At 48.4% G+C, this 17,155-nt stretch overlaps 6 protein-coding genes across 6 annotated transcripts; 2 read left to right on the top strand and 4 right to left on the bottom strand.

The window, feature by feature from the left end:
- Positions 1-1,963: 1,963 nt before the first annotated feature.
- Positions 1,964-2,809, bottom strand: PSV08DRAFT_268085 (uncharacterized protein). Its single transcript, XM_014228786.2, has 2 exons — positions 2,467-2,809; positions 1,964-2,414 (listed from the first exon to the last, which is right to left on the bottom strand). Exons 1-2 carry the CDS (start codon positions 2,687-2,689, stop codon positions 2,173-2,175), a joined length of 465 nt encoding a protein of 154 aa, XP_014084261.1. The 5' UTR covers positions 2,690-2,809; the 3' UTR covers positions 1,964-2,172.
- A 629-nt stretch (positions 2,810-3,438) lies between these two features.
- On the top strand, positions 3,439-5,487 carry PSV08DRAFT_399088 (Cupredoxin). Its single transcript, XM_014228785.2, has 2 exons — positions 3,439-3,761; positions 3,810-5,487. The coding sequence occupies exons 1-2, from the start codon at positions 3,462-3,464 to the stop codon at positions 5,328-5,330; spliced, it is 1,821 nt and encodes a 606-aa protein (XP_014084260.1). The 5' UTR covers positions 3,439-3,461; the 3' UTR covers positions 5,331-5,487.
- A 2,733-nt stretch (positions 5,488-8,220) lies between these two features.
- PSV08DRAFT_243958 (uncharacterized protein) lies at positions 8,221-8,721 on the bottom strand (the record flags this gene model as incomplete). Its single annotated transcript, XM_066092308.1, has 2 exons — positions 8,221-8,456; positions 8,544-8,721. 2 exons carry the CDS (start codon positions 8,719-8,721, stop codon positions 8,221-8,223), a joined length of 414 nt encoding a protein of 137 aa, XP_065949828.1.
- Positions 8,722-9,280: 559 nt separating this feature from the next.
- Positions 9,281-10,411, bottom strand: PSV08DRAFT_216208 (uncharacterized protein). The gene is made up of 3 exons (XM_014228783.2): positions 10,108-10,411; positions 9,634-10,054; positions 9,281-9,584 (listed from the first exon to the last, which is right to left on the bottom strand). The coding sequence occupies exons 1-3, from the start codon at positions 10,299-10,301 to the stop codon at positions 9,363-9,365; spliced, it is 837 nt and encodes a 278-aa protein (XP_014084258.1). The 5' UTR covers positions 10,302-10,411; the 3' UTR covers positions 9,281-9,362.
- Positions 10,412-10,861: 450 nt separating this feature from the next.
- Positions 10,862-16,141, top strand: PSV08DRAFT_195480 (thiamine diphosphate-binding protein). Its single transcript, XM_014228782.2, has 4 exons — positions 10,862-10,991; positions 11,106-11,245; positions 11,301-15,689; positions 15,744-16,141. The coding sequence occupies exons 1-4, from the start codon at positions 10,961-10,963 to the stop codon at positions 15,771-15,773; spliced, it is 4,590 nt and encodes a 1,529-aa protein (XP_014084257.1). The 5' UTR covers positions 10,862-10,960; the 3' UTR covers positions 15,774-16,141.
- An 18-nt stretch (positions 16,142-16,159) lies between these two features.
- On the bottom strand, positions 16,160-17,108 carry PSV08DRAFT_268133 (uncharacterized protein). The gene has a single exon (XM_014228781.2). It carries the CDS (start codon positions 17,075-17,077, stop codon positions 16,196-16,198), a length of 882 nt encoding a protein of 293 aa, XP_014084256.2. The 5' UTR covers positions 17,078-17,108; the 3' UTR covers positions 16,160-16,195.
- Between the last annotated feature and the right edge of the window lie 47 nt (positions 17,109-17,155).

The raw sequence follows: 17,155 nt of genomic DNA on the forward strand, positions 1-17,155 counted from the left end.
GATCTCACTCATTTGAACACCCCGGTTGAGACTTTTTCCAGAGGTTAAATTAGTAGTTCTTTCCAGAACCAAGGTCAAAGAGCATTATACACAGTAATTAAGTCAATTTCCAAGCATGCCTCAAGATAGTTCAGTCTGACATGTTTGTATTCTTTCCAATCGCATTATAACTCCATGATTGGCTATCTTTGCGCTTTTCCACACTATTCCGCCGAGCTTTTGCTGCTCAGTAAATGGCAGAGCAAAATAGCGCAAAAGGCTGGAATGTGGTAACTGAAGTATATTTGAGGTGAGTTTTGCAAGGAAGACTCGATCGGTTTTCCTTCAAGACAGCGCTAAACAATCTCGGTGCTTTGAGTATGGTGCGATAGTCAGGATCTATTCATTCACCAAGAAAAGTCGGAACGAGAGCGAAAATATCGAAAGAAACACAATATAGGAAATTATCAAAAAAAAAGAATCATATGGAGTCCCAAAGAGCTTGCCAAGAACGGTATGTTAACACGACGTCAAATAAGCTATGCGAGATCAGCAATGCCTATGTTTACAAGCAAGCCCTTACATGACAGTACACGTGAAGTTCAGTAAAATTGAACAATGTTACCTTGGTCATATCAGGGGCGGTGTATTGGATCTGTGGTATCGTTTTCACGGCTTTCAATAGCCGCGGCATCTGGCGGCAACGGCTCAACAGGCTGGAAAGCCGGCTTTACTACCAAAGAAGCTCTCATTTGTTTCTTCGCAAGGTGAGGAATCGAAACTGCGATTGGATAGTGTCAGATTAATTAAAACACCTGCAGACAACCATGCAAGTCTTATGCAACGACCCGCTTGTTGCAGCGCTGACATGTGGGGCGGTTGTGGTCCGGCGAGATTCCGCGGTGATCTCATCGACTTGTTGGCTGCTCCAGAAGTCAGGTAAAAGTTGCATGACCGAGTGATACCGGGATCTCCGGGAGCAAGTCAGCAGATGAGAGAACTTCAAGCTTAATTCTATCCAGGAAGCGATTGCTGTTGTCAATGGTACCCATTTCGCTGAGATGCAGGTTAGATGATTCGATTTCGTTGGCAGCGTTAATAGAGGCAGCCGTATCGGTATAGCGACCACTTGAGGCGTGTATTTTGTCCTCAAGTTTACAAGAAACGGGACTAAAAGTAGCGGTTCGACTGCGTCTACAAAAATAGCAGAATCCAACGTCTATTGCTTTAGTGTATCGCTACGACAACACCAATGTCCTAACTAATCCAGTGAACTCTTCGGCATCGGCGCCGGTACCGAGATAGGTGTATTATAACTTACTTCATGCCTGAACCAAGTCATGACTTCACCGAACTAAGACTTGTTCGCCCAAGCCATCAATGCGGCAGCCATATTTTATAGTTCACTAAGGAAGTTCCTTTCGTGTAAGACCAAGTCAGAGTCCTAAACTTTAAGCAAGCGCCTGTTCACCTCCATCTCCGTTTTTCGTCTACTGAACCTGCTTCGGGCTCGATGTAGAAAACGAAGCTGGAAGTACCATCTTGTTTGGAAAAAAAAAAGCCTCAAAAATATGAAATGAAGGTCCCTTTTATCACCGATTCTATATCCCGAAAAATAGGATCTACCTGGTGCTAATTCGCTCTGACTTTTCTCACATTAACACGAAATGAAGGTCTATTTTCTAGCTATTCTAGTGGCCTAGCTTACTACATGTGGGAATCTGGACATAAAATAGAGCTCCAATTGAACAGACCCTCCGTTATCTGTCTTAATCTGGATCGGGGCTAACTAGCCTCCCTCTGTCGAAGCCCTAAGCCTAAAGAGCGGCCAAACAGAGATGGAGAACAGAGAAGTGAACAAACCCTAAGTACTTAAGCTGTCCCGCAGCTGTAGTGGGGCCCTGGACCGAGGTCACGGTTCTGTTTTAAACCGATATGCTATGTAGAATGACCATGTCAAATGAGAAATGAAGGCAAGATCTAGCGTAGAAGAGTATTCTATTGAAGAAGAGTTCAAGTATGTACAGCCAGCCAATATTATGTCCTTATTAAGTAGTTGTTGATATAGAGGATACCTAGGGTCAAAATCTAGCAATGAGCGGTGATTTGGTTCTGTCCGGTTTTACTAAAGGCCCGTAAAAATTTGCAAGGTCTCTTTGATCAATACGACATCACGCTCGAGTAAGCTTTGCGTTAAGCATCGATCGTCTTGCAGGATATAACGGACTTGCCATCCCTGGTTCCAGGCGTACACACTACGGGAGATGTGGTTTCAAACACGAGCTCTACGCTACCATTCTTTGCACCCGTGAACTGTATGTTGGCACTAGCGTTCACCGTATTCATTCCAATACCTGCACCGATAGTAATGAATCCAGGAGTCATGGTGAACCCACTACCCAGGCCAAAGTCGCTGGAGCCAGCTTGAAGTCCGCCTAACACGCGGTATCAGTTCCCGTAGATTGCGTAATCAGGTGATTTGCTTACCTCCGTAAGATGTGTCTGCTTGCCAGTTGATACCGCAGCCAACGCCGATATCACCAAACGGGGTGAGATTACCCGCCGCCGCCACATTTCCAGAGCCGACGGTGGATGTGGCATTCTTCTCTAAGCTCGTGATTTGCACGCCGCTAGATCCGGATTGCTGTTGTGGCGCCGCAAATGCCGACATTTGCATAGCCAGAAATGGAACAAAGATTAATTTGAACATTTTTGATGGAATTAGGTTTTACTGGAAACGAGTGTGAGCAACAAGAATCACCTGTCGCAGATGCTGTAGTAGAGTGAATACAGAATATGTAGAGGAGTTTGGGAAGATAAGGGGGTGAACGTTTGGATCAAAGCTTGTGGGGCAGCGACACTTCTATAACTGGTTGTCAAGCATATGGCTGCTAGCTCAACATGACGGCCCAATTTATCCATGTCTGTTTCTTGGGAAATTACCGGTGCTTGGGGCGACATGACCGTACGAAAGTCGGGACGTTTCTTCGGTCCGAACTCAAAGTTTACTTCTTAGTAGAGAGTACTCAAATAACATCAGGATTTTGGTGCGACGACTGGGCAATAACTGCGTGCTCTACGCAGGACCAATATGACTGCCATGCTCGATTGTACATTCAATACCTACGAAAAGGTATCCGTAAAATACATAATTTCGAAAAACCTGAGATGCAAGGATACTACACGCTAGACGGCAGGATCGTCGGCCCAGCCTCGGTGGATTCTGGGGGGCGCGCCTGTATCCGGCGGACCCACACACCGGCCTACCGCTACTTACTAGCGTTAGGGCGTTGAGGCACTGTCGGAATAAACTGATCAACAGGCAGGTGTACCTATGGGGGGGGGGGGGGGGGGGGGGGGGCGGGGGGCGCCGAATGTGGAGGGCTAACTATGGCAGTCTTTATTTATAATGATTGTGCTTGATATATATAACTGGTGGATCCTGAGCACATTATTCTCACTCCCCAATCCATTCCTTTAAGATGCTTTCCTGCCTTGCGATTGGTTTACTATTGGCGACGGCGCGTTCAGTCGCGGGCAAGGAGGAGCCGTATGAAAATGGGACCGCTATCGTGAACACCACTGGCGTGGTCACCCACGGTGATCGCTTTCACCCCGATTTCTATCTTTCAGTCACGTACGAACTCCAAAATGTCGCATGCGCGCAGCGCATGTCTGTTTTGGTGAATGGCACGTCCCCTGGACCGGCGCTACGACTACCAGCTGGGAAAACGAGCTGGGTGAGGGTCTGCAACGACATGGATGAATTCAACACAACAATGGTATGAGTATTATTGCATATCTACAAAGCTACATCTAACACAATTCAGCATTGGCATGGTCTCACTCAACGTACAGCGCCATTCAGTGATGGATCCCCCGTCAGCCAGTGGCCAATTGCACCCCACAAGTGTTTCGATTATGAGATACACCCCGATTGGGACGATGCGGGAACATATTTCTACCACTCACATATTGGTTTCCAAGCCATCTCTGCTACTGGACCGCTCATCGTTGAGGACTTCGGATTACCCCCAATTCTGTATGACGAAGAGCGATTTGTCTTCCTCCAAGACTACTACAGAAAGGGTGATCAAGTATTGGAACAGGGTCTTACAGCAATCCCATTTGTCTGGCTTGGTGAAGTAGATGCGGTACTGATCAATGGTGTTGGTGTGACAAGAAATGCAACGGTTGGTCAGGGAGACTGTCAGCTTCCAGTTATTGACGTAGAGCCTGGAAAAGTCTACCGCTTTAGATTTGTCGGCGCGTTGGCCATATCTATGGTTTCACTGGCCATCGAGGGCCATTCCAGCTTCGAAGTCATTGCAGCTGATGGCCATTACACGAAACCATATCCGATCGACCACATGCAGGTAGCATCTGGGCAGCGCTTCGATGCCCTCCTTCGTACAAAGACGGTAGCGGAGCTTGAAGCCTCAGGCAAGACTGATTACTACATCCAGTTTGAGACGAAAGACCGACCTGCTATCTACACTGGATTTGGCATTCTGCGCTACCCCAGCATCAACGGAAATCAGATTACTACTCGGCCTATGACAAATCCTCTTGTTCTCCCCAACAATACATACGACTTCCTCGAGTACGCATTGGAGCCTTTGGTCCCCAACAACTTCCCGAAGGCATCTGAGGTGACACGACGCATCCACATCACCAATGAGCAAATTACGAAAGGCTCAATTGTTTGGCAAATGGACGGCCTTAACTGGACAGAAAACGCCCCGCAAAACAGCCCCCCGTACCTGGTAGATATTTACAAGAATGGGCCGATTGCCATGCCAAACTATACCGCAGCACTTGCAAATAACGACTGGGACCCAATTACTCTTACCTGGCCTGCCAAGCTTGGAGAGGTCCTCGAGATCATCCTCGAAAACACAGGAAGTCTAGTCAACAATAACGGTGGAGTGGATTACCATCCTATGCATTTCCACGGCAAGCACTTCTACGACGCCGGAACCGGAAAAGGCAAATACGATCCTGTTGAGCATGAGAAGAAGCTAGCAAACTATAATCCTGTTCTACGTGATACTACACTGTTGTACCGGTACTCTGCCCAGGGCGTGGCTGGAGAGGTGCAATCGTGGAGGGCCTGGAGAATACGTGTCGAGGCCCCAGGAGTTTGGATGATGCATTGTCACATTCTCCCGCACATGGCGATGGGTATGCAGAGCGCTTGGGTGTTTGGCGACTACAAGGATATTGCAATGATTCCTTACAAGGGCGCCGAGGGGTATCTGAACTATGGCGGAAATGCATATGGCGACAGCAATTCGCCACCAGTTGCGTATCACTACTTTGACCAGAAAAAAGGCGGCAGCAAAGGGTAATCAGCTGCGCGTCACTTCGATCATAAGAGAAATGCTTGATCCTGTATTCTCAGAATCGGTAACTTGGAATTCATTTCTACTATTTTCTAGTTACAATTACATGTAATTTAGTAGACTAGAGCCTTATACGTTACAAATATCACTTTGGATCTTCACCAACGTAAGCACTGAGGAAATGTAAGAGATGCGATGAGAATGTAGATCGCGCAAATTAAAGGTTCAAACACCCAAATGCCCTTTGTTGTGCGAAAGAGATGACGGGAAACGCTCTCCTCAAGGCTCTGGAACCAAGCACATCCGATGAGCCATTATCGCGAAAGTCAGCCCAAACCTTGTCCGCCGCGTGTTACGTTTGCATGCTGTACAATGGTCCGCGATTGGGGCACAGTACCCCACGGCCCGATGGAGGCGGAACTGCATTGCCTCTAGCCGTACGCGAACGCACGCCTGCGCCCTGTGGTGTGGGGTACTAGAAGGTAGTAGTGCGGGCAGTGGGCCACGGGGCGCAGGCGATCGATCTTACTACTACTAGTAGTAGTGACCGAGGCTTAACCGACCCGGCCACATCAGCCCTGAACCCTAGGGCGACACATGTTTAGCACAAGGGACACGCCTCAATGCTTGGTTGTCGACCAAAGCCCTTTGCTTCCACCATCGAATAAGATGGCTTGGTAACAGCTCCGAATTTCTAGACCCCGTCCAAGGTTTCCACGTGGATACTATTTAGTCACATGACTATCAAGCCTCAATGCCTACACACGCAGCTCGTTTGTTCCGAACAACCCTGTTTGGTCAACAATTGCCACTGCTCGGAGTTACTTTTAATGCTTTGACATAGTGGCTTATAATAGTTCGCAACGCATTTGTACGCATGTCCTTGCCGGCAGGGCACTTGCAGTAGTGAGTCTTGTCATTTGTTAGGGTCACAAACTATGCCGAAAGAAAAAAACACGAAGGACCCGAACTCCGCCACAGTCGGACCTATTGTTTGCATAAACTACACAAATTGCCAACGAAAATGTATATGATTGGGCGATCAAATTCCTATTTGTATAACTTGTGGTTTGGCTAACCAGGCTCCCTGGGGCATTGCTCAAAATAGTAAGTATGCTAGTGACTCTGTAAAACTATTGGCTCACTGTATAGGAAGCTGGTTACTACGTACAATATATCTGTTACAACAGGGTTCTCTTCCCCGCATATACTTCCGTATCGAGTATCTACCAAGCCTTGATATCGGTACTTGATTACCGATTAGTAGTTGAGACCCTGCTTATCTGAACAATCGGCCTAATTGTTAAACAATCTTCAACAAATACCATGCTACTAATGCACGTGGTCCACGTCATGTTGCATGGAAAGACCGATAGCACTTAGCATTTTCGTAAAGCTCTCCACTTATTTCTGCGTGGATGGTCATGCAGTGGAGAGTTTCTCTAGTAAAAAAGAGGCAGGTATAGAAAGTCCAAAAAGATCGTTCTTTTAAAGGAATTTCAATACAACATGAAGTGGTCATGTGCAGGCCTGAAGATCGGCAGAGATATTGTGGTGGAGTAACCAGCGCGTAAGGTAAGAGAAGGCCCGAAATGTGCTCAAACATGGATATCATGTAAGGCGTGGAAAAAGGAAATAACAACAATAACGATAGATATACAAAGCACCGATCTGAATGTCTGAATGTTCTTCAGAGTTGAACAAAACACTGATTACATGCATGAATCACCCGCCCAGAAAGAGGTGACAAATGCCTCACAACGTGTACCAGATTTCAGAGAGAGAAATGGAGTAGTTGTCTTCTGCTTCTTGTTCTTGTCCTACCTGCCTAAGAAGATAACAAACCAAAAGTCCTCTTAATCTTGAAGAAAGAAATATTATCTTTTACTTCTGATAATATCCCGAGGACGCTTGAATTTTAGTACTAAGGAAGCTTTCTAAAATAATTTCTCCTCTTTCACATATTTCGAATCATCGCTTGACTTTTTTCCCTCTGTTTGCTATATAGCGTATTATATCAATTATCTTAGAAAAGAATAATAGGCTACACCCTAACCTACCAAAATTAGGTATTAAAAAAATTAATTTTATAGTTAAAGTATGTAATAAAAAGATTTAGGTAGACCTCTATAAGACCCTATTAAACTCTAAAAAATAGGTTAGTATTACTACTAAAATACGCCTCTTAACGGGTATATATCAAATAGATATATCTTTATTAGGTATAATAACTAAAATATAGTTATAATAAAGGTAGGAGTACAGCGAACTATAGTTACGATAAGATAATAAACTATAGTTGCAATAAGAATATATTGCGTAAAGCGCTCCTATGCCTATATATTCGCTATATCGTCTTATCTCATCAACGGCACGAATCCATCAGAACTTGAACTTCGAATCATAGCAAATTTTTTGTATTTACTCTACTTTGGATGGTCAAAGTAGCAGTCAACACGAAGCCATGAAGTGTCTCGAAGATGTGATCCGACACCATGAAGCAAGATGTAAGCTATAATAATGCCATACTACTATAGAATCAATGCAGAAAAAAAAAGCCTCGTTCAAGTAAAAATACCAACATGCCCTACCATAACCAAGACACAGAAAACCATTCAACTCGGTGCTTTTCATGCCCTAAATATGGATAATATAATCTACCCTTGTCCCCCCAACTATGATATTCCCATTCCCATTCGCAGCAGCAAAGCCTGCAGCACTCTGGTTGGGTCTTGTACAGCCATCGATAACAGTAAGAAGTCCCAACGCAACATCTGAACTAAAAATGCCAAAAAAAAAACGTCAGCTATCCATACCGAAAAAAAAACATAGCATCTTCAATATCTGTACTTGCGGGAGATACGTGGAGAAATTGGATAAGAACAAAAAGGGGGACTCACCAATAACTCCTCTCAACCTCCTTCCCAATCCCTATCCCAACAACGCCAACACCCCCAATGCGACACAGCGTCTTCACTTCATGAAGCCTGAACTCGCAAAACTCAGTACCCAGTCTATGTATATACTTGTAGCAAGTGATGAGACTATCGACGTTCGTGTATGCGTCTTCAGGTCCGCATTGGGGATCTTTTCGGGGTCCTCTTTGGGGGGGTTCTTGGCCTGAGCGAAAATCTTGGATTGGTTAGTTTGACAATGTCCATATATATGCTATGAGATATGAAGATGTGGTGGAGGGGGTGGAGGAGGAGGAGGATTTACCTGTGGGTATGATGATGGGCAGAGGTAGATTGACGATGTCGGATGTGGTCAGGTTTAGAGATGCGAGGCTGGGGAGACCCGAGCCGGGGATGAGTTCGTGAGTTTCGGTGGGGAAGGCAGTTGCGTGGTGGGTGAGTGCTAGTAGGATAGGGACGAAGAAAGTAGTTAGGAAAGTCATGGTGAGTAGCTTGGTAATCCAAAAACTACTTCAGCACTGTGTTGATATGCTGATTGCTTGTTCTTCAGATTCATTCCGGGCAAGACGGTAACTTCTTATAGTAGATTCGGTAATATATCAAAGGGACTGTTTACCAAATTAGGAACTAGATGCTACATTTACGTTGTCTGCGGCTGAGCTCTTCGTTTGCTAGTGATGAAACGGCAGATATGTTGCCAATACGTTCTTGCATACGTTCTATGCATTAGTCTCTACTATGATATGCAGAACTAGATGGAATATACCAATCGTTGCTTCGGGCACTGTTTGCTGCTGACTACGGTGTGTAACCTGGATGTAGGTCACTGGAACGTATCTGCCAAACAGTTGCATGCTTGCTGAAACTTGGCGAGTACAAAAGTCAACCATGGCAGATCCATCACCAGGTGTCTATAACTTCCACTGCATGACCAATTTGGATGTTTGATAGTTGGACATGGTGGTAGAGGTCACTGTGATAGCTACGTTCTCAGGGTCCTTCCGAAAGCGCGAGCGTTATGCAACATTTATGCTAGGGGCGTGGGATGATGCGAAAATCTATATATTAATGATGCTTCGCGTATGAAAACGTATAGATGCGAATCGCTTATGCGTTTTGGTGTCTATTTATCCCTCCCTAGTCGCTCTTCATAATCATCTATCAGCTCATAGGCTGGTCTAAACTTGGGCTTTGACGTCCCATTTTCACTCTCAGTTTCTAGTGCTTGTGGTGAAGGTGACTCCTGCTCCAGCTTCGGGTTTGGATGTGTATCGGTGGTCCCACCTAACGAGGTGTATCCAAGATCGTAGAGAGAGCAGTACGGTATGTTGAGGTACCGTATAAACTGTATAGTGTTAGCCAGGCAGAGCAAGTCAAGTTGGTTGTGCACATACTGTCCATATCTCGGCGTAATGCCAGTCTATGACCGGATGTATCCGCACGAACGCAGGCCATCCTGAATCGGTCGGATCAAAATGCTTCAAATGTTCGCCATGGGGGTCGGTCCGGCGGGTGCCGACGAGTATCGCCTTGACGGAGGGCTGGTCTCGCAGATAGTCGGCAAAGGCGGCTTTCATAGGTTTCGCATATTCTAAGAGAGATAGCGAATATATCTTGCTACTGTGTGCGACAAATTCCTCGACCTCGGGAAAGGGATGGGCGTCTTGAATGTAGACGCACTGCACGACGGTCTCGGGGCTGGATGAGGTATCCGGAGATTTGGTCAAGCCGCGGCGGTGTATGGCGCAGAGGTAGAGTATGAGCAGGACCAGACAGTCCTTGCCGCCATTGTAGGATAGAGAGAGCTCAGGGAGACTGGATAGGTGTCAGCCAGATAGGCATATGGGCCCCACATTATCAAGACGCACGTGTAGCGGTCCAAGGCCTCGGCGAGTACTTGCAGCGACGTCTGCGTCTGCTGCTGTACATTTTTTACGCGCTGGGATACGTTCTGGGCGTCGAGAAAGGTGGTTATGCGGTCGTTGATGCGGGCGCACAACTGATGCAGGGGCAGCGGGGCGTCGGAGACGAGGGGATCTGGAAATGGAGAGGCAGACTTCATTGCGATAGGCGCGCTAATGTCAACATCCGGCACGGGTGAAAGCGGTTACGGAAGCAGAAGGAGAGGAGCCGTGTCGACGATTGGTCGTACGGAGAGTGCTGTGCTGTTTCAGACCACATGATGCCAGTATGTCGCACTGCCTGCAAGCCGAACAGGTGGAGGTTGGCTACCCTCGCTTATCGATAACGGCTGCCATCCTCGGCCCGTCCGAATGAGGCCTAGCGCCATGGACACTAGCCGACCACTCAGCGGAGGGCAAAGTAAGCATGCCATGGCGAATTGCACTGACGGTGAAGTTACGGCACTCCCACTCTCCCAAGCCCGCTTTGCGGATAGGAATTTGACAGATGACGCCCGGCTCTGGCCTCGCCTCGAGTCTGCCGTCCCAGCCTAGTCGGATCAGGTACCCCGAGCTACAATCCACCTGCATCTGATTCGTCGTCTGTCCGACGTCGCCCCAGATGCTGAATTGCACTAAAATATTGCGTGCTTTCGGCGTGCCTTGTCATGACCTCTTAAAGGGAATTTTTCCACTGCCGCTGTCGCTGATTATGAGGACTGTCGCCGACGGCCCGAAGCTCGACTACTACTACAACTGCTCGTCTCCCGCATAATCATTCCCTCGTTGTTACTGTCTACTTTGCAACGCTGCAGTCAACATGGGCTCGATTTCGACTGCAGGAGAGGCCGGTATGTCCCCCCGCAACCACGCGCCCCACCATTCTTCTACCCCAACACCCCCCATTGGGAACACTCACCTTTTACTTTTTTGACATGATTCATACTAACTCGGTTTGTTTGCAGTGGCTCGAATCGCCCACCAGGCCTCCGACGTAATTGTATCCGTCGTTCCTTCCCTCTCGACCGAGTCGGAATTCTCAGAGGCCTTGAAGAGCCTCCAAAAGCACAATGCACCTAGTGTTGTGTCCAAGACACTTCCAGAGGTATGCCAGAACGACCACCAACTTCACATCATGCAATTGACTCATTCTTCCTCAGGTCGTGACCGTCCGCCAAAATGCCGACCCGCTCCTCTCAGTCTTCCAGCCCATTCGCGCGGGTAAACTCACCAGCGTGACCACAACTTCCTCCATTCTTGTCAAGTCGATACCCCACCTCTACAAACTCGCCCAATACCCTGTCGTCATACATGTATCGGTAGCGCCTTCAGGCTACCCGGATTTCTCCGACATCACTTCCATCAGGCAGTCTGGCTTTGCCTTCATTCAATCTGAAACTCTACAGGAGTTGCAGGATCTTGCCCTCACAGCACATGCCTTGGCCGTCAAGTCAGGTAAGGGTGTCATTCACTTCTTCGACTCTGGCGCGAGCGCATTTAGGAAGACAGTAGAGGTGGAAGATGCAGCTCTGGTCCGGAGTGTCATTGACATGGACGCTGTGGCGGCTTTCCAAAACTCAAAGTCCCAGGAAACCTCGCTGTACGCGGATGATGGCAGGGCTCCTTCCCTGAGTTTTGCCCGCAGCCAGACCGTCAATGCCGCTCCTACCTCAGCACTGGCTGGTGCCCCAGACCAAAGCAAGTCGCTTCCGGTTTCGGAAAGAAACAGCCAGCGTGGTGACTCTTCTTCCGGATCATCAGTACGCGAGGCTAGCACAAGCGCCGCATCAGTGTCCTCCGCCACTACTGTTGAGTCCTTAATATCAAAACCTGTTTCCTCAGAAGACATCTACCGATTCGCCACACAAATCTGGTCAACCATAAGGGATGCTACTGGACGAAGCTACGATGCCTTTGCCTTTTCAGGTACAGGCAAGGAGGAGGCTGCTATCTTCTTGTTCGGTGCAGACACCGCTGTCTTTGCCACTGAGTTGGACAGTGTGGATGAGACCAAAGCATATGCCAACACGGCTATTATCACAGCTCGGTTATATCGGCCGTGGTTGGGCTCATCGCTTGCCCCTATGCTGCCTTCTTCGCTCAAGAGGATTGCTGTTATTGAGCAGGTTCGGAGAAAGACCACTAGGTGGGGTCCCGTGTTGCTCGACGTTCTCATGTCGCTCAAGGCGAGTGGCGGTGCATCTCCTACAGTCGTCGGATACCAATTGGGGTACATTAACGAGGAGACTGTTTCACAGGCAATGCGCGGTGTTTGGCAGAACCTCATGAGTGAGACACCTGTTCAGAACCTTGTCATTGGTAACCTTGATGGGCCCGAAGCACAGCCTACCAAGATTGAGCAACCAGCACTGGAGAACGCCTACATTAAAATTCTGAACCAAGTTTTTGGTGAAAAACTCCACGTAGCTAACCAGCTCGAATCACAGCACGCTGGTATCTCCAACGAAATCGCATCTACCCCAGAGTATGGCTTTGGATCGCTCGTTGCGCGCAAGGAGCACCGAAAGCGATTTGTTGAAGAGGCCGCTGCTGCTTCCAAAGACAACAAGTTCATCACTCAAGCACCACAGCAATGGCTCTCCAAATGGGCTCTTAGTGCTGACGACACCGACAAGGCCAATGAACTGGCTTCTGAAGTCATCGCCCGCTTAAGTACTGATGGTTCGCCTATTGCCAGCCAGCTACTTTCTTCCAAGAAATTGTTCTACAAGGAATCACCTTGGCTGATTGGGTCTGATGCTTGGGCTTACGACCTTGGAAACTCTGGTGTACACCATGTGCTAGCATCTGGCGAGAACGTCAACATGCTCATCATTGACTCTACCCCTTACTCGGAGCGCGCCGCTGCTGATGCGGCGAGGCGGAAGAAGGACATTGGATTATATGCTATGAATTTCGGCAACGCATATGTTGCATCAGTTGCGGTATACAGTTCCTACACTCAGGTTCTAGAGGCCATGATCGAAGCCGACAAGTTCAACGGACCCTCCGTTGTCCTCGCGTATCTGCCATACGAGAAGGAAAATGACACTCCTCTGACTGTCCTGCAAGAGACTAAGAAGGCCGTTGACCTAGGATACTGGCCACTCTACCGATGGGACCCCAAGGCCGAGGAGAAGGGCGAAGTAAACTTCAAGTTGGACTCTGAGCGCATCAAGAAAGAGTTGGAGGAGTTTCTCTCTCGTGATAACTACATGTCGCAGGTCATGAAGCGACACCCCGAGTTCGCATCCAACCTCTCTGGATCCTACGGAACCGAGGTCAGGCAGTTGCAGAAACGCAAAGCCAAGGACGCGTATAGCAAACTACTCGAAGGTCTTCAGGGCGACCCACTTACAATTCTCTTCGCTTCTGACAATGGCAACGCTGAGAATCTGGCAAAGAGGCTAGGAAACCGAGGCAAGGCTAGAGGACTCAAGACCATTGTTATGGCAATGGATGACTTCCCTCTTGAGGATCTTCCCAACGAGCAAAATGTCGTCTTGATGACTAGTGTAGCTGGTCAGGGAGAATTCCCTCAGAATGGCCGAGCCTTCTGGGAAGCCGTCAAGGACTCCACTGACCTGGATCTTGCAACAGTAAACTTTGGTGTGTTTGGTCTTGGTGACAGCCATTACTGGCCACGCAAGGAGGACAAGATCTACTACAACAAGCCTGCAAAGGATCTCCATGCTCGTCTTCTTACCCTAGGTGGCAAGCCTCTAGTCGACTGTGGTCTTGGAGATGACCAGGATCCAGATGCTTACCAGACCGCTTACGCGGAGTGGGAGCCGAAGCTCTGGGAGAAGCTAGGTGTCTCCAACGTTGAGAACCTGCCAGAGGAGCCCGCACCGCTTACCAACGAAGACATGAAGGCTGCCTCAAACTACCTCCGAGGTACCATCGAGGAGGGTTTGGCCGATACTAGCACTGGTGCTATTTCGGCAAGCGACCAGCAACTCACAAAATTCCATGGTACCTACATGCAAGATGACCGTGACCTCCGTGACCAGCGCAAGGCCCAGGGTCTCGAGCCAGCTTATTCTTTCATGATCCGATGCAGACTTCCTGGAGGTGTTTCGACGCCTAAGCAATGGCTACAGATGGACGAGATTAGCAGCACGCTTGGTAATGAGACCATGAAGCTAACCACCCGACAAACATTCCAGTTCCATGGTGTCGTCAAGGGCAAGCTCAAGCCTGCTATGCAGGCCATCAACAAGGCTTTGATGACCACCATTGCTGCTTGCGGTGATGTTAACCGAAACGTCATGTGCAGCTCTCTCCCCACGCAGTCCAAGTACCACGGTCAGGTCCACCGCTACGCGCAGAAGATCAGCGACCACCTTCTTCCTTCTACAACGGCATATCACGAGATTTGGCTTGAGGACGATGAAACGAAGCAGAAGCGCAAGATCGCCGGTGAGGCCGTTCAAGACCACGAGCCGCTGTATGGTCCTCTCTACCTTCCCCGAAAGTTCAAGATCACTATCGCTATTCCTCCACACAACGATACCGATGTATACGCTCACGACATTGGTCTCATTGCTATCAAGGGTGAAGATGGCAACCTTGAAGGTTTCAATGTGCTTGCTGGTGGTGGTATGGGTGTAACACACAACAACAAGAAGACTTACCCACGTACTGGATCCATGTTTGGCTACGTCACAGCTGACCAAGTGCATCTTGTTTGCGAAAAGATCATGCTTGTCCAGCGCGATCACGGTGACCGCAAGAACCGAAAGCACGCCCGTCTCAAGTACACCATTGATGACATGGGCCTAGACGTTTTCATCCAAAAGGTTGAGGATCTTTGGGGTCAAAAGTTCTCGGAGCCCAAGCCTTTCAAGTTCCAGAGCAACATTGATACCTTCGGCTGGCAAAAGGATGAGCTTGGTCTCAACCACTTCACTTTCTTCATTGAAAACGGCCGTATCGAGGACACTGCTGAATTCCCAATGAAGACTGGTCTCGTAGAGGTAGCCAAGGCACACAAGGGCGAGTTCCGTCTCACTGGTAACCAACATTTGATATTGGCCAACGTTGCAGATGAGGACCTACCAGCCATGAAGGAACTTCTCAAGAAGTGGAAACTTGACAACACGAACTTCTCGGGACTCAGATTGTCTAGTTCCGCTTGCGTTGCCTTCCCAACTTGCGGTCTCGCCATGGCTGAGTCAGAACGCTACCTACCCGAGCTCATCACCAAGCTTGAGGGAACGCTTGAAGAGTCTGGCCTTCGACAAGACAGCATTGTCATGCGTATGACAGGTTGTCCTAACGGTTGCGCTCGCCCTTGGCTCGCCGAGGTTGCGTTCGTCGGCAAGGCTTACGGAGCGTACAACATGTACCTTGGTGGTGGTTACCACGGTCAAAGGCTGAACAAGCTCTACAGGAGCTCAATCAAGGAAGATGAGATTTTGGAGATCATGAAGCCGCTGATCAAACAATATGCCAAGGAGAGGAATGAGGGAGAGCACTTTGGTGACTTTGTCATAAGAAAGGGTTACATCAACGAGACAACACACGGAACGAACTTCCATGACAACGTAAGCAGTTTCCACCACAGATGTCGATGAGAAAGATGGCTAACAATATTCTAGACTGCCGAAGCAGAGTCAGACGCAGAGTAAATGCGTTGACGTGAGACGAATTCCATTTGAATGATTGTCACGTTTTCTGGGTTATTTAAAATTTCAAGGCCCTATGTACAGATCCCTCGATTTCCTTCTTGTATTTGATTCCACTTTTTCTTCTGGATTTTTGGCGTAAAAGTGTTCAAAGTCCAATGTAGGCTATCAAAAAGAAACAAGCTGTTGCTGTGTAAATCCCGTTGGCAAATCGGAATTTCAATATAACCAGCAAATGCTAAATGAAAGTTGTTGCAAAACAATCGGATAGTCGAGGTCTACATCAGAGTAACTGATTTAGAATCTGTATTCTTGGGTGCTCAAGCTGGATATTGAACAAGGGGCAAGAATAATGAAACCCATTTTAATAGAAGATGATGAAAGTGCATGATGAAGACAGATAACATTAATCATTACCTCCATACCTAAGGACTCAACCTTTCAATCTTCCACTCTGCGTCCTTTGTTCCCTCTCCCCCAACCTTCCTATACACAAACCGATCATGCAACCGACTCGGCCTTCCCTGCCAAAACTCCACCATCTCAGGCACAACCCTCAGCCCACCCCAGAACTCCGGTACAGGAATCTTGTCTTTCCCCTCAAACCTCTTCTCCACCTCCTCCACTCGCTTCTCCAACTCCTCCCTGCTCTCAATCACACTACTCTGCCGACTCGCCCAGGCGCCAATCCGCGAGCCGCGAATGCGCGTATCGTAGTAGACCTGTGACTCCTCGTCGGTAAGCCGCTCAGTGCGCCCCTCAACCCTCACCTGGCGCTCGAGCTCGCGCCAGTAAAACGTCAGAGCCGCATGCGGATTACTGCGCACGTCGCTGGCCTTGCGACTCGTGTCCCAGTTCGAGTAGATGACAAAGCCGCGGTCGTCGAGCTCCTTCATGTAGACGACGCGGGCCGAGACCTTGCCCGAGGGGAGCTCGGCTGTGGAAAAAGTGACGGTTTCGGGCTGGTAGACGTTGTTTGATTGGGCTTCTTGGAACCATTTGTGGAACTGGTCGGTGGGGGAGGGGAGCAGGTCTGCGCGGTCGAGGGCGCCTTTTGTGTATTGTGTTGCGTGGCCTGGGTCGTCGGAGTTTGAGGTTGGTGCGAAGATTTTTTTCGCGGATTCGGTAGCTGAGTGCAGCATTGCGCTTTTTTCGGTGTTGTTGTTACTGCTGCTGCTCCTGTATGCTCGGTGTTGTTGGAATATGGGTTGTTGGTGGTGTACTATGTGGCTCACGAGGCTGAAGGTTGTTTTTTTAATGCTGATTGTTCGGCAAGAGGAGAGTTTTTGTATTTGACGTGTAAGCATTGGAGGATTCTAGTATTGGGGAAAAGGATTGAGGGTATCACGAGACTTTTTGGTCGAAATCGCGTGACGAGGTGCACA

The sequence above is a fragment of the Bipolaris maydis genome (assembly GCF_028858645.1).
Source record: "Bipolaris maydis strain C4 unplaced genomic scaffold PSV08scaffold_2, whole genome shotgun sequence".
In the NCBI taxonomy this organism is placed as follows: domain Eukaryota; kingdom Fungi; phylum Ascomycota; class Dothideomycetes; order Pleosporales; family Pleosporaceae; genus Bipolaris; species Bipolaris maydis.

Excerpts from the sequence above, each read along its gene's own strand:
- PSV08DRAFT_268085 (XM_014228786.2), bottom strand. The coding sequence starts at position 2,689 with ATGTTCAAATTAATCTTTGTTCCATTTCTGGCTATGCAAATGTCGGCA. Across the intron at positions 2,415-2,466 it reads AGCAGACACATCTTACGGAG|GCGGACTTCAAGCTGGCTCC; the intron begins GTAAGCAAATCA and ends ACCGCGTGTTAG.
- PSV08DRAFT_399088 (XM_014228785.2), top strand. The coding sequence starts at position 3,462 with ATGCTTTCCTGCCTTGCGATTGGTTTACTATTGGCGACGGCGCGTTCA. Across the intron at positions 3,762-3,809 it reads ATGAATTCAACACAACAATG|CATTGGCATGGTCTCACTCA; the intron begins GTATGAGTATTA and ends AACACAATTCAG.
- PSV08DRAFT_216208 (XM_014228783.2), bottom strand. The coding sequence starts at position 10,301 with ATGAAGTCTGCCTCTCCATTTCCAGATCCCCTCGTCTCCGACGCCCCG. Across the intron at positions 10,055-10,107 it reads GAGGCCTTGGACCGCTACAC|TCTCCCTGAGCTCTCTCTAT; the intron begins GTGCGTCTTGAT and ends ACACCTATCCAG. Across the intron at positions 9,585-9,633 it reads ATTACGCCGAGATATGGACA|TTTATACGGTACCTCAACAT; the intron begins GTATGTGCACAA and ends AACACTATACAG.
- PSV08DRAFT_195480 (XM_014228782.2), top strand. The coding sequence starts at position 10,961 with ATGGGCTCGATTTCGACTGCAGGAGAGGCCG. Across the intron at positions 11,246-11,300 it reads TGTCCAAGACACTTCCAGAG|GTCGTGACCGTCCGCCAAAA; the intron begins GTATGCCAGAAC and ends ATTCTTCCTCAG. Across the intron at positions 15,690-15,743 it reads GAACGAACTTCCATGACAAC|ACTGCCGAAGCAGAGTCAGA; the intron begins GTAAGCAGTTTC and ends ACAATATTCTAG.
- PSV08DRAFT_268133 (XM_014228781.2), bottom strand. The coding sequence starts at position 17,077 with ATGCTTACACGTCAAATACAAAAACTCTCCTCTTGCCGAACAATCAGC.